This window comes from Oxyura jamaicensis, chromosome Z, assembly GCF_011077185.1.
Source record: "Oxyura jamaicensis isolate SHBP4307 breed ruddy duck chromosome Z, BPBGC_Ojam_1.0, whole genome shotgun sequence".
NCBI lineage: Eukaryota > Metazoa > Chordata > Aves > Anseriformes > Anatidae > Oxyura > Oxyura jamaicensis.
Genome location: NC_048926.1, coordinates 18,266,243 through 18,282,310, shown reverse-complemented (window position 1 = coordinate 18,282,310; position 16,068 = coordinate 18,266,243). Strand labels below are relative to the sequence as shown.

The window sequence follows — 16,068 nt, the reverse complement described above, 5'->3', positions numbered from 1 at the left end:
TTTTTTTTTTTTTTTTTTTTTTTTTTTTTTTTTTTTTTTTAAAGACAACAAATACAGAAATTATTTTGTACTGATATTTATACTGGTAGCTGAGTGTTTGGAAAAAAATGGACAGAACACATCTGTGGTGAATGAAAGGTTGTATAGTTGCAACGCAGATGTCTTTCTAAGTCATTTTGAAGAGTGATGTTTTTAGAACCCATGATTAACCTAGCAAAGCTTTGGGAAAATATGTATTTGTTCTCTTAGCCATAAGCTGAGTTGCCAGCTGGAGAAATAATTTAATGTTTGTGAGATGACCCTTTTTCTAAGCAGGAGGGTGCATGTTGACAGAATTACATTTATTTTATTTGACATACTCAATCTGAAGTCTCCTGTTCTTGCTTTAGACATGTTAAATGATTTCTGTTAAGAGTATGTCCTTTCAGAGTTGTATCAAATAAGGTATCTTTCTTTGTAATATTTGTAGTTATATTTTAAAATTATTTTTTCTTTTACTTTCATGCTTACCATGTAAAATCCTTTCAGAAAGCAACAATAAACTGTAAGTAAACAAAATGCAAATTGTCCAACAATTGTTTTGTTGCTCAATTGTATGGTGCAAAATGAGTTGCAAAACCAAAGTAAGGAAAGATTACAAGTATCAAGAATAAATTCTCCATTGTAGCAGTAGATTATCATATATATTGCAATTCTGTGATCTGAGAGATAGTCTGTAGTTTAGTATCACTAGATATCTGATTATTCAAATTAATTCATTTGAGTTATCTGGTGATTAAATGGAAATAATATTTGGAGGAGAATGTTAATTTTCTGGGAGGGGGAGAGGGATGAATCTAAAAATCTAAAAACAGCAGTGGAATTAATGATTTTTTAATGCCATATATTGCAGATCAGAAGTGTTATCTTGGAGGCTTGGGGAAGGGATTTGATTAATATTTAATAGGGGAAAGGTTCACTGGTACTGTACATGACAGTAGGAAGAGGAGATAATTTTAGAGTTCATGGCCTCTAATAGCTCATTGATTTCAAAACATTCACAATAGCAAGCCTGGTGATAGACTGGTAAGGTAACTGGGATGTAGCTTTCTCTCTTCTGCTGAAGCTAGGGTCCACAGGCACTTACGGGATTTGAGCTGAACCTTAATTCACCTATCAATGTAAAGTCTGGAAGTACTGAACAAAAATAAAAAAGAAAAACAATTTGTAATACGGCACTTCTTTAGAAAAGAGCAATCTATATACACTGACAAGCTGCAATGTTATGCTGCTGCTTCATGTTTGCTCCCTTTGCAAACAGAAGCACACTTTTACTTTATGTGTAACAATGGTTCTGCCGTCAACATAGAGTCTGTCATGATACTGTAAAGAGAAATCAATGTATGCATCATCCTGTGTCTAGGTAGCAGTATAAATTGCAGCAGACTCAGGTTAAACATTAAGAAACTTTCTAGCAGTGAGGATAATGAAGCACTGGACTAGACTGCTTGGGCAAATCATCACTGGAACCTTTGCAGCAACGTAGGTGGATTTTGTCAGGAGTGTCGTGGGTACAGTTTGTTCCCCCACACAGTGTGCAGTATGGGATTTCTCAAAATCAGTTCTACTATTTTTCTATTAGTTTTTTTTTTTTTTTTTTTTTTTTCTATGGGAAACTCAGTGTGTGAGTAATACAACTTTGTTCTGAAAGCTGAAAACAATGACAACAAAAAAGCATCCTGGCAATTTAAATAACATTTGGAAGCAGCATCCCTTGTAAGCAATAATATTGTAGCTTGAAATATAGAAAACAAAATCAACCATACTGTTGATGTTTGCTTTTGGGTTTTTGTGCTACATGTTTTGACTTTCAGACAGTTCAATGAAATATCACTTGTTTAAACTTTAACAGTTATAGCAAAGGAAAAATGATGCTATGTATTTTTTAATCATAATTCATGAGATGTTTATATATAATTTTCACTCATAAATCTGATTAAATTGCTTATTCAGTTGTAGTTTTTAGGGTGAGCTGATTTTTTTTTTTCACTGAAAATGAAGTTTGTAGCATCCAGCACTTCACCTTATACATGTTAAAATATATGTGGATGGTGTGTGAAATTCGGAAACATCGAGTAAAAATGTTCTATGCATCTGCTTTAATTTTTGCCTGCAGCGAGAAACGATTTCATACCTTATATAAAGGAATTACTCATTTTTACTGTTTTGAACAGATTGTTGTAAGCCTGGCTTATTGTGCTAGGCCATCTATCAAAATGGCAAACCAACAATAGATTTTTGCTTTGGTGAGGGGAGAAGATGCATATATTTTCTGTCTTTGTTATGCTTTTTACAGAAGGTGTTTTCATCTGTTTTATCAGAAATTCATAGCCCATCAGCATCTCTGGGTGACTGCAGATGACATAGAATTGTGGCATCGCAACAGGCTGGAAGTTGAGCAAGTGGAGGGTAAAAACTTTTAATGTGATTATTGACAGCTGTGACAGATTATATAAAACATTTATTCAAAACAGTAGAGAGTTCTATTTTAAACATGAACATGTCAGAAAATTAAAGGAGAATTTATACTTTAGAAATGTAGAAACTTAAAGGTATATACACTACTTTGGCATATGGAAGAAGAGGGTTTGAATGATGATACAGGGAGAGAACTATAATACTTAAACGTGAAAGCTCTTACATACCACTAAAAGTCTATAAAATGCATTACTTTGTTAAAACATCTCCTGTAGGATTTTTTTAAGCCAGAATAGATAAAAATAAATGGGACTGGAAGCTTGCATGAAAATGTTAATGCTGTGTTTGGGCATTTGGGGAGCACTGGGTAATTTGAGGCCTATAATTAAATACCGAGTTAGTAAATGCAATAGTGTTGGCAGCTGCTGCTTTGTGAAAGGTTATAAGTGTTTGAATAATCTGAATTTTTACAGCATTTTTCTCAGTCTGTTTAGTACAGAGGAGAAACATCAAGTAGCATACCATCGGATATTTCTTTCAGGGGAGAGATGGGAGAAAAGGATTAATTTTTAATAAATGGAATTCTTAGTAATGTATTTATTTTAATTTCTTTAGACTATGTCTGAATGTATCCAGCTCTCATTTGCTGTTTGTAGAATTGGCATTTACACGGTAAGGCAATGTTCTAACTAAATAAATAACTTTTGTTAGTGTTAATGCCATTTTACTGAAAATAAGTTACGAAGTAATTTGGGATCAGGATTAAGTAATGCAGTTAGCAAAAGGGATTTGTCATATTAGTTTACATAAGCAGAATATATCATCGTTTATCCTATCCAGCTTTATTAATACCAGGACAGAAAGTGTTATTCACTTTAATTAAAAAGTAATGAAAAATCCAGCCAACCTCTTACGGTAAGAAAATTTGGAATTCTTACGTGTGAGTTACTGAGAATTCACGCATGATATGATGGCTGAAGGGTTTGTTTACATTTGCTTTTAAGTATCCATTATGCTTGAGTAATATATTGTATTAAAACATATTAGGTAAATGTACTTGTTGTAAGCTTTGCCTCGAGTACCTTAATATTTTCCAAATACTGTTAAGTCAAGTCTCCTGAACCTTAATTGAAAGAAACTTGAAAGAAATATGAGGCTTATTTCAAACATCAATGTCCCAAAGATGCTAAGAATTCTTTAAATTTTCACCTTCCTCCTAATTGCTGCTTGTATTAATGATGAGAACAGATAGAAATTCATTTAGTAAGAATGTTTCAAATCCTGGAGCTTTCGGAGTGGGATTGCTGCTCCCACTGTTAACGCTTTTCAGCAGGAAACCTGGCACACACCACTTTCTATGTTATTAGGCTGTACAGTCAAAGGGTATGTGCCTTATGAATAGCTGTAATGAGGCCTATCTAGCACCAGTGACTCTTACCTGGGGACCAAATTTGAAAGCTTAAGATTTTTTTATTCCTAGAATTTAGTTCCAGTCATGGCTTCAGGTCTGCATGACTGTGCTCCCCCCACCCCTGACATTTGCCTGTGTTCCATTTTCATAATCTAAAATACTCTTTTCTAAATGGTAGAACGTAACAGTAATATGTACAAAATCCTCATGGAGGAAACTGCCACTTGCAGTTAAAAGCAAGCTTTCCTGTGGTATTTAAGATCCTTAGCAAGACCTTCTTTCTCCAAATTCCTGTGTGATAGGAGAATGCTTATCTTGAAGGATCAGAGTGGGCTACGGTATGAGGTTTTAATGGCTGTGAAGTATGCAGACCATCTGCCAGCTCTTTAGAAGGCTGTTTTAAGCTGTCCAAATTAATTTGAGAAGATGTCCAAGTATAATTTTGTGTGTATTGCAGAATTGGATATAAGCAGTTGTAATGTATAGCAGAATACGCCCTCTGATAACAATTGGTTCTGTTTAGGTTTAAAATGGGTAATTGTAGTGGGTCTGCTGCAGTTCACTGCCAAGTCATGGTAGCTGCAGTTATAGTGGTAGATGGATAATTGGCATTTTATTGTGAATTTTGATCAGCAAAATTTTTAATTTCATCAAGTATTTTAAATTACAAAGATAGCTTAATTTATGAAAATGCTGAGAGGAACTGATTTCCCTGACTGCTGGGACCTCAAGGAAGGAGTGTGGTGAGTAGGCTTGAGAGCATCCAGAGATTCACTGCTGTGGCCACAGTATAGAGAAAAGTCATTCCACATATAAAGTGTATGTGAAGGCTAAAACAGCTGTTTTAGGAAACTGGTAGGTGCCTGGAGTACTTGTTTGTGTAGAATTGCCTGTCATTAGAAAGGTGAGCTTCAGATGATCTGCTTGGTGAGTGGGTTTGAACAGTTTTTGTGTCAGAGTAAAGGGAGAGACCTGCCAAAGTGAATGCTATGCGGAAATGAAGTGTGGTTGTTCTTCTCTCCTCTCTTTGCCTTGTTCTTGCTCAGTCATGTAAGTCAGTCACTGGATTTGTTGCTCAGGTATGTGAGCAATCTGGCAGCTAGCAAGTCTAGTGCTCTGTACAGATGGTCAAGAAGCAAAACACAAAACTCCAGTTCATATTTCCCATTTAATCAACTCATTATAACTTGTACTATGTGTTTTCTACTGCATGCTGTTTTGCAGATTTAATAGATTTAAGAAAAAAAATGATTATTACCCAAAAACTAAGCAGTCTGTGAAGTGCCAGTCCTTAGCAGTGGCATGTGTTCAGCTTGTCCTGTATTTGGGCACTTCCTGTTCTGCATGTCCTCGTTGTACAGTGCCATAAGTATCTCGCAAAGACTTGTAGTCCTTTGGACTGCAGACATCTCAATTGTTAGTCTGTTATCAAGCTGCTTATCGGTAACACTCTTTGAGTACCCATTACTTCAGCTGTACTACTGCATTAAATAGGCTTCCTGTTTTTCAGCCCTGCACAGATTATGAGAAGGAAGAAGGGTTTATATAGATATCTATAGCAAAAAATTCTGTGTTGCCTTCGGTGGACATGATTAGGAGGATAAAGCTTTGTTCTCTCAAGCTGGGAAGAACATAGGTCCTTGCAAGACTTCAGAAAGATGTGACGCTCATTTTGGGAGATTAAACCAGATGAGATTTAGAGGTGTGCACTTAGTCCAAGGGGGAAGTACAAAAGCAGAGGTGGCTAATATGAAAGCTGCATAGATATTTGTAAGGAACTGCAGCTGAAATATGTGTATCCTGAAATGAAAATATTATCATGAGCTTAAATGAAAACTTTTGGAATAGAAACCAAACAAAATAAAACTCCCTATCTTCTATATGCCTTACACAGCTAGTACCTTCTGGCAGGAGTTCTAGCCTTTTCAGACTTGTTGTTTCTGCTTCTTCCACTCTGCTGGTGTCTGAGACAGATATGTCAGTGGCAGCGTGGGAACAGGTAGATAAGTTACTTTTTGACTCTCTGTGGTTGTGGAGATTGTACGCATATGACAGCTTGTAGCAAAGCTTGACAGAAAGTTGTGCTTTTATTGTTAATGTCTTTTCTGCTTCTGTTGTATTTTTCTTAAGCAGGTGAAAATAGTATTGAAATAACTGTGGAGACCTCAACCTACATACTTAAGAGGGAAAATACTTTGAATTTTGTTGTCTTTCTTGTAAGATAGTTTTTATGATGGTATGTTTGCTACCTTTATAGCTACCTAGGTCTCCACATCAGTGTACTGGAAGCATGGAAACATGAGCTTCAGAAGGTTCTCTGATATTCTTTACTGGGCTTTGAGGCTTTGTTCCCCTAAACTGTTTGTAAAAAACAGTAATCTTTTTTGAACAGGGGTTATAGGATATTCTTTTCCACCTCCCTCTTCTCCCCTCATACCCAGGTGACCTCAAGAATAAACAAAAAGACTACTAACATTTCTATTGCTTGTTGTTCTGGATGACAGAACAAGGAAAGAAGCCTCTTCAGGGATGACAACCATGCAGAAAAAAACTAAGGAAGCCTCACGGAAGCATGATTCTTGGCTGATATGCATTGGGAATAAAGAGTGTAGAAAATAGCATTTTCTGTTCTTGGAAAATCAGAGGATAAGAGTTTTCCCTGACTGCAGAATACGGCATCTGCAGATAAACAATTAGAAAACACTCACTTAAAACCAAAACAATATGGATAACAACAAGGCCTCTGTAGAGCTTTCTGGATCTCAGATGCCGCATATGGCAAAACCAGTGCACTTTAGCAGCATTGCATCAATACTGGCATCTTCCTGAAAATGGCAAGCCATGGATATTTTGCTATTAGTAGTCTCTTGACTTGAATTTGCGCAGTGAGATGTGGAAATAAATGATGCATTTATAAAGCTGTGCTTACTATAGTTTATGTATGGTAAGCATAGTAAATGATGCAAATGTTGTGCTTTTTGTTCTCTAGTTTACTTTGGATTAACTTACATTTGTCTTTGTTTATAATGATAAATTCATGTCTTGAAAATGGTTTGACTAGAAACAGCTGGTATGCTAAAGAATTTTTCTGACGTTAAGACAAAACAGAATTAACATTTATTCATGAAGTGGTGGAGGGGAAGCTCTTAAGAGAAGCCAACTGTGGTGGTAACTAAAGGCAGTCGTGGAGTAGGAGGTAATCATGGGAGCATGTTTGGAATGGTTCAGGAGCCAGCCTGTGGCTTACAGTATAGAAGGCTTCCTCTGAGACTCTTCCCCTCCCTGATGAGGTTTCCCATTGGAAAATGCAAAGTTAAAGTAATAACAGAGCTCATATAGCATATCCTGTCTACTCCTCCCTTTCCCATGTTGTGTCCTTGACATGAGCAGCAAAACAAAGGCACAAAAAGGGAGAAGGAAAAAATCCTTTTATGTTCTACCCTTTGGGAAATGCAGACAATTCCATTCACGTTCACTATTAATATTCTGTGGGTAGACTGCTGGAAAGGAAAGGTATAAATATTTTCAACTTCCAGCCTTAAATAAAAGGTATTTACTATAACCAGAGTATTTATTGGCAGTGACTTTTCCTTCTACTTTTCTGAACTGAAGAAAGAATTGTAACTTTTTTTTTTTTTTTTTTTTTAATCAGATGGGGAAAGCTCAGACAGGTTGAAGGGAAATTACCCATGCTGGGCCAGGGGTGAGGATTAGAACACAGTTCTCTTTCCTTTCCCTATGCAGAGTTCATTTGTTAAATTTAAATTTATTTGAATTGCTGCGTAGCTGCTCCTTGTGGCCAGAACTCACGTTATCTGTTCAAAGAGCTCAGCAGCTTGGTCCAACCAATGCTCGTGTGACAGTATTGCTTCCCTGAGATATTAACTGACACAGTCTGTGTTTACAGCCCTTTGACAACCTCTGACAACTAGTAATGGATTTGATTGGGAAATGCATGGTTTGCCAAATTAGCCTGTTAATTTTTGTCAGAATGAGATGTCTGTTTGACAAACTTGCAGACTGGAATGGAATTTTGTTCTGAACTAGAGAAATGATGAGCTCAGATTGATGAACTCAGGGTCCATAAAAAGCAGACCATCTAGATGAAACCGTCTCCTTGCTTTAGTAAAAACAAACAAATGAACAACAAAAAAAAAATATCAGTCTTGTAGCACAGACAATTAACTTGAAGGAGAACTAGAAAAAAAGCTTAGATCCTTATTACAAGAGTCTCATATCTTTTCTATTGAGTCAAGTTGCCATTCAGTTTGTATTTATCAAAGCTATGTGGTTCGTTATCCTGTACATAAACACAGTTTTGTCTTCCTTTTGGAAATCAGGATTCCTGATCTGCAATGTTGCACTCTTTCCAGAAAACAGTTGTGTAATATACTGGCAAAATGTCATTTTTTGCCTTCACTGTCTGGTCCGCATGGAACATAAACTATTCCTTTAGGCTCAAGTGGTTCAGGGGGTTATTGTGTGAGCATGGAAATTTCCTGATGACTTCTGCTGAGCATCCCTTTATGGTGCAGTATGGTGTAGAATAGTGTTCTTAATTACAAAAATGAAAAATAAATATTTGAAATGATTAATAGGTTTAAAGTAGAAATTGCAAATACATAGCAAAGCACAGGTATTCAATATCCTGGCAAACTCATATTAACAATATCACATGCTTGAAATTTGAGCTTCCTTATGACTGTGGACTTGGAAAGACAGTTGTAGTGCATGTTGAGTTACTAAGTGGCAAGTGTACAAAACCAGAAGTTAGCTGTGTCCTTTGGATTATTAAGGGGATATAAAGACAAGAAATGGCTTTTCAGTGAAAGTTAAGCTTTTCTTTCATGTTCTGTAATCTAAAAATAGGAATCATGCATAGCCATGATTTTTGCAACAAAGCAAATTAATATTCAGGGTTTCTGGGCAGTTTGAAATTGTGGCAAAAGATTGCCTTATGAATACAATAAAATTGCATGCACTGCTGTGTGTGTGTGCAGTCACATCCTCTACTTTGTACAGTTGCATAAAATAAGAATCAAACAGATGATTTGTAAATGGAAATGGTATTAGCAATATATACTATTCTTAGTAATAGCATACAGCTGTTGGTACTCTCAGTATTATTTTCCTGGAAGTGATGTAGATTGTTTCTGGTTTGTCTGCAATTTGCCTTTACTAGCAGCTGGACATCTACACTGTGTTAGACATTACATTTCTTTTTGCAGGATAATTATCTTTTTCACAAGATGACATGTTACAGCAGAAGGGGGATCAGTCTGTTCATCAGGTCTTAGACTTGTTTCGTTACTGTGAGGTCAAAAGCTTGTCTATTTTTCTTAGATGGATAGAATATTGCTTTTGCCTATGAACACGCTTGCACTGTACCCTGAGGGTATTACAGATATAACAGTGTTACTATTATGATTGCTATTGTAAATAGTTCGAGTCTGTTTGCTAAGGACATCCTTCATTTGTTTAAGAATAGGTATGTTATAAGGGAAGAGGTCATATAAGCAGGTAGCAGATCAAATAAACGCAAGGAAATGCATCAAATGCTACAAAACTTGATCTGTTATGAGTTAGCTTTATGAGGGTGAAGGACCCTTATATTTCTCTCCATGAGTGTGTGTCTGTCTTTGTTTCCATGTTTCTCTGCACTGTAAAGTTGAAAATTTTTGCTCAGGTATTAAAGTGCCTTGCTGAATTCCATGCTGCTACAGCTTCTGTATAATTATAGGCTAGCATTCTCAACATGTTTTGAAATTCCTTATTGATCTGCATAAAACTGTAAATGTTGGGAAAAGTTTTCTAAAGCATCCTGTACATCCTTTTAAATAAATAGCCCTTTTTAGATCATTTTTATTTTGTTGCAATGCTTGTATTTGTATCACTTTGATTATATTTCACACAAATCTTGAACCTATTTATATTCTGTAATGTTCCTTTATTAGCAAGGATTTCTATAGCACGAAACTGAACTACATTTTAACGGTCTTATATGACTAGGTATTATGTTATCAAAGAGGAGAAATAACTGTAGTGTTTAAAAGATACTGTGACTTAGCACAATGGTAACTGATATTAACGTGTATAAATTGACATATTTCTAAAGGTAGCTTTCAAGTAACTACATGCATTAGTATCTTAAAAGCCATTCTGGGACATAATCTTTTAGGGATCAAGATTTGAGAAATGTCTTGGTTGCCTCGCATCCTGGAAAGTAGAGGTTACTTAAAGTGTGTTGTAACTAAGATTTTAAAATTCTGTTTCTTGTATTTTTGCAGCTGCCTGTGTGAGTGTTGTTAAATCTCTTGTACATCTCTTTGCAGTAGTATGTATTCCAAGGCTTCCCAAACTTGCAACTTCCATTTGTTAGCTATATTTAATACTATCAGTTAGAGTTGCTGGCCTACTTTGTTTCATTCAATCCTTTTAATGTCCTCTTTTAGAGCACACAAAAACTAATTCAAATCATCACAACTTATCATGTATTATTTTACTAAATGTTGTATTTCAGGCCAAAACATGACCTACCCTTTTTTTCTTACCTTGTCTCTCTGAGGAGCAGTGCTCCTGTCTGCTTTCAGTACTGTGGCTTCTTGTTGAAGGCAAGCTTGTAGTTCAGTGCTTGTGTCTTCATAAGTCTAAATTGTGTGAAATATATCTGCATGTCTTTTTTGAGATAACTAGACATGGCAGAAGAGAGGTGCAAGGCTTCACCGAAGTGAATTCATTTCCAGCTGTTTCAGCACAGGGAGACAACTGCAGGACAGTGTGGTCATTGGTCATGGCCAACACAGGTTCACAAGGGGAAGGTCCTGTTTAACAAATTTAATTTCCTTTTATGACAAGGTTACCCACCTGATTTACCAAGGGAAGCCAGCTGATGTAATCTTTTTGGATTCCCCAAGCTTTCAATACAGTTTATCAGAGTATCCTTCTGGATGAAATGTCCATCACCCTGCTTGACAAATACATAATACGATGGTTGAACAATTGCCTGACAGGTTGGGCTCAAAAGGTTGTAGTAAGTGGAGTTACATCAGGCTGATGGCCTGTCACCAGTGGGGTTCTGTAGGTCTCCATTGTAGGGCCAGTTCTCTTCAATGTTTTCATAAATGACTTGCATGTAGGACTAGAAGGTGTTTTGAGAAAGTTTGTAGATGGCACTTAATTGGGAGAAGCTGTTTAATCCCTTGGGGGTAGAGAGGCCTTGCAAAGAGATCTTGATGAATGAAGGAATTGAGCAATTCCCAGTAATAAGAAGTTTAACAAGAGCAAGTGATGGATTCTGCACCTGGTACAGGGCAACCCTGGATATTTGTAGAGAATGGAGGAGCCATGTGGAAATGGATCAGTGGGTTTAGGTTGATAGCAAGCTGAACATGAGCCAGCAGTGTGCACTAACAGCCAGGAGGGCCAACCGTACCCTGGGGTGGCTCAAGCATGGCATAGCTAGTCAGTCAAGGGAAGTGATTGTCCCGCTCTGCTCTGCACTGGTGTGGCCTCACCTCCAGCACTGGGTGCAGGTTTGGACACCACAGTGCCAGAAGGACATAATACTATTAGAGACCCTCTAAAGGAGGGCTACAAAGATGGTGAAAGGTCTAGAGGGAAGTTGTCTGAGGAGCTTCTGAGGTCCCTTGGTTCAGCCCAGAGCAGGGCAGGCTGAGGGGAGGCCTCATGGTGGCCTGCAGCTCCCTCACGAGGGGAGCGGAGGGGCAGGTGCTGAGCTCTGCTCTCTGGGGACTGTGACAGGATCCGAGGGAATGGCATGGAGCTGGGACATTGAAGGTATTAGTAGAAGGTTCTTCACCCAGAGCGTTGTCAGGCACTGGGACAGGCTTCCCAGGGCAGTGGTCACAGTATCAAACTGTTGGAGTTCAAGATGCTGTTTTGGACACAGCTGTTTTGATTTTAGGGTGGTCCTGTGTGGAGCCAGGATTTGGAGTTGATGATCCTTGCGGGTCCCTTCCAGTCCAAGTTACTCTGTGGTTCTGTGATTCTATACACTCTGGCTCTAGCCACTGTGTGGCAGCATGTCTGTTCCCTCATTTGGAAAATTTCTGTAAGACCCCTGGCACCTCTTCAAAACTCTTCAACATCAACCAATTAGCAAGGTTCTGCATGTTAAATCACTGTTTTTTTGTCACTCTTTTTTTTTTTTTTTTTTTCCAGTACAAAAAAGACAGGGATCTCCTGGAAGGAGTCCAGCAGAGGGCCACAGAGATGATACGGGGCCTGGAGCATCTTCCCTCTGAGGAAAGGCTGAGAAACCTGGGTCTGTTTAGCCTTGAGAAGACTGAGAGGGGATCTTTTCAATGTTTACAAATATCTTAAGTGTGGGAGACAGAGGGATTTGGCCAACCTCTTTTCAGTGGTTTGTGCGGACAGGACAACGGGCAATGGCCACAAAATGGCCAGGAAGTTCCGCACCGACATGCGAAAGAACTTCTTCATGGTGAGGGTGATGGAGCACTGGAACAGGCTGCCCAGGGAGGTTGTGGAGTCTCCTTCTCTGGAGATATTCAAGGCCTGTCTGGACGCCTACCTGGGCAGCCTGCTCTAGGGAACCTGCTTTGGCAGGGGGTTGGACCCAATGATCTTTTGAGGTCCCTTCCAACCCCTATGATTCTGTGCTTCCAGGGTTCATTATTTATTATAAAATATAACTTACTCATTATTTTACCTATTTTCTGTGTTCCCGCTGTGTTCAGTGATCCCGTAGCTGTCAGATACAGTTTTCTCACCTCTCTGATATCATTCTGCTTCATCCTGGCCACTTACATCATGACAAAAATAATACTTTTTATTCTCCTCAGTTCACTTTCCTTGTACCATGTACTTGTTCCTTACTGTTGCTTTGTTCGTTTCCTCCAGTTTTAGCACAGCGTATTTTAACTTCTGTAGTTGTTTTTTGGGGTGGGTGTGGTAGTGGAAAAGTGCATGTGCACAGATAAAATGTTTTGAGATAAGTTGTATGCTAGAATCTCTTTCTCTCAAATTCCCTTAGTAACTACTTTTTAACGTACTGTTCACGCTGTAGTGACTTAATATGTCAGCAAACATACGCTTCAGCTTACAAATGATGATTTGCTGTTCCCTGGTAAACTGGCTACTGTAGTCTTGAATTCTTTCTCATTTTGTCCTACTGTGAATTTTTGTGAAGTATGCTAGTCTTGTAGCTTAAAAGTGTAGAAGGTTGGTAACATATCACCACTGTTGGTAGTTTAGGTTAGTTTATATTTATGGAACTGAGTTGTAAAGAGCATGGATCTTTCCCAAAATCCAGGGTGGATTGCTGGCAGCAGAATTTTTGCATTTTTTATTTTTTTTTTCCCCCTTTTTTTTGTCCATTACTACCACAATTACTCCTGCTTAAGAAGCCTAGAACTTGTTCAGTTATGGACAAGTCAGTCTTTATAACTGCATGCATTTTCCAAATGTGGGAGGTTTTGTTTGTTAGCCAGGCCTGCATTGTGTTAGAGTTCTCCTGATGATCTGCTTACTTCATTTTGTTGTCATCATGGATTATATGGAAGATATGCCAGTGCATTTGTCTGGATTATATAATCTTAAATAACAACCTCCATGGTATATGCTTGTACCGAGAGTCCTGACAAAAGGTGATCGTTCGATTCCTAGCATAGTCTCTGCTATGACAATCAGACTACTTGCAGAAGGGGAATGTGTCAAACGCAGCAGTGTTGTTGGAATCATGAAAGTTCTGTGCCATGTTCACTTCTTGTCTATATGTGGGAAAACAAGGTGGGATTTTTTGTGAAGGTGAATCAACAAAGACAGACGATCATGGAACAATGAAAGGAGAGTGGAATGAGAATATATAGAGTAAAAGTTAGCAAAACCTTTTGATAATTAATATCAAGGTTTGTGTTTTAGTTGTGTTTTTTTTTTTTTTTTTTTTTTTCTCGCTGTTGTATCACAATTGTTTTATTTATTTTTTTTGGTTATTTTCTCTTAAATTTATTGACTATGGAAGAAAACAAATATAGTAAGAAAGAGGGTCCTAGGTGCAGGTTGGATCAGTGATTCTGTGAGATGCTAGATGGATGTGAGTCTTGGTTTTAAAGGTACTTAAAGTGCTTTTTCACTCCAGCATTTCTGAAGTTTGAACAAGAAGGTAATTCTGAAAGGAACCAAATGGGAAAATCCACATCTCTACACACCAGATCAAAAAGCAGAGCCTACAGTAGGATAAGAATCCTAAATTTCTGGCAGTGGCTGTTATAGGCTAGAATACTATAAAGGTCATGAAAGGGAGTTCTAACCTAAACACCCCAAGAAAAAGAAAGTAAAAATGTGTCCCCAAATGAAAAAGTTGCTATGGACTGAGCTATGCTGAGCTAGTGGAAATGTGAAGCTATGAGACTATCGAATAATGAGCAAGAAAACCACAATAAAAGAAACTGAGGTTTTAGGTGTGTGCTCTACTGAAGCTGAGTTAATTTTATGTAAGCTTTTATCCACAAATAATAATCTACTGGATGGTAAATCAGCTTCAGGTAGAGAAAAGGAATAAAGCCCATAGTAAGTCTGAAACCTGAATGTATTTTGGAAATGTCTCTCAATCTATTTGTCATAATGCTTGTATTATTCTGTCTGCTTATGTTCCTGAATCTTGCAGATAGTGGCTTATTTTTCAAATTTTGTGTGAGTTGTAAGCTAATATTTTTAGCAGAGTAAACTGAGGTGTAAAACACACACACACACACAGACACACACACACACACACACACGCAGATAGTGGCTTATTTTTCAAATTTTGTGTGAGTTGTAAGCTAATATTTTTTAGCAGAGTAAACTGAGTTGTAAAACAGACACACACAGACACAGACACAGACACACACAGACACAGACACACAGACACACACAGACACACACACAGACACACAGACACCCCCCCCCCCAACATTCCCTAGCAAGTTCTAGACAAGAAATCTAGTAGTTCTGAATCATGATGCCTTGCGTTGTGACCTGCTACATGCTCTCAACTCATTGACATCTGTGCATTTGAATTATGACATTTAATTAGCATTCTGCTCTCTTTGCTGTTGAAATTGTCTTTTCAAATTCTGTACTCCAGTGCAGGAAACTGTTCCCCGCAGGAAACTGTTCCCCCCAAAGGGAAGATATTAGCAATTTTCTCTATGTCTTGAATAACATTGCAAAGAATGCTGTTTGTTTTCATGTTGTGACTACTCTGTCACTTTTCTGACCTTCAAACTTTCTTTTCAAGTGTTCTTTAGGTAAAGGTAGGTATGCCAAGTGAGCTGACACCTGTCCTCTCTTATCACACAGTTGTAACCGTGGGATTCTGTATTTTTAATCTCCCATTTTCTTCTGTGCTAGAATATTTTTTTGATGAAAACCACTTTATTTATATTTCAGTTTGTGTATTGCCTGCTTATTGTAACAACTACTGCTGAGAGGGTCTTCTGCTCTTAATAAGGAAAAATAATCCAATGCAGAACTGAAAAGGGAGAGTGCATAGCAAATGCTGTGCCAAAACTTGTATTTATGTATGAAAGTTGTATGTACATTTTTTACTTTTATATACTCAGTATGTTGAACTACTGCAGTCCTTTGTGTTGCTGTGTAGGCACGGGACACTGTAGTCCAAAGCTCTTAAATGGATTTCAGTTACTTTTTGATGGTTAAATCATTGTTTTGAACTGAAAACAGATTAGTTATTTGAAAAACTATCCTTTGATTCTGGGTGGAGCTTTTCAAAAATTATTTGGGATACAAAAAAGAAACATGTCTGTAGAGGGCTTTTCAGGGACTGCTTAGGGTTTGTCAGAGCTTAAATACTGCCTTTTTAAAGAAGGCCTTAATTGAGAAAAGTGCTTTATTGACAGATGAATTAATGGATTAATGTGTTGCTTATGCAAGATTTCATGGATCAGATTGATAAGGTGTAAGAAACCTCTGAAACATTCTGCCTTTCTGCACAAATGATTGTGGTTTTCATGTTCTCATGACAGAATCATAGCAAATTAGGGCTGAAAGGAGTGAGAGTCATCTAATGTATCCCTGGCTCAGAAGCAGGATGAGCTATGGCCAAACCAGCTCTGACCAGACTGGTTCTCAGAAAAAGCCTTAGCAGATTCTATAATCTTCTCTTTCAATCTCTTCCTTAGCACAACTAGCCTTACTCTTCTACATGCTGTTTGTCT

At 37.7% G+C, this 16,068-nt stretch overlaps 1 protein-coding gene across 5 annotated transcripts in view; it reads left to right on the top strand.

The window, feature by feature from the left end:
• The window catches only part of ARL15 (ADP ribosylation factor like GTPase 15), a 224,626-nt gene that overhangs the window by 9,101 nt on the left and 199,457 nt on the right, over window positions 1-16,068 (top strand). For 3 of the 5 annotated variants that reach the window (XM_035309199.1, XM_035309202.1, XM_035309203.1), the window contains exons 2-4: window positions 529-544; window positions 2,336-2,448; window positions 3,073-3,129. In XM_035309199.1, the coding sequence (XP_035165090.1) occupies window positions 3,076-3,129 (54 nt within the window). In that variant the 5' untranslated portion in view covers window positions 529-544; window positions 2,336-2,448; window positions 3,073-3,075. Of the gene's footprint in view, window positions 1-528; window positions 545-2,335; window positions 2,449-3,072; window positions 3,130-16,068 lie in introns of those variants that run through there. The other 2 variants (XM_035309200.1, XM_035309201.1) reach the window with 2 other exon arrangements.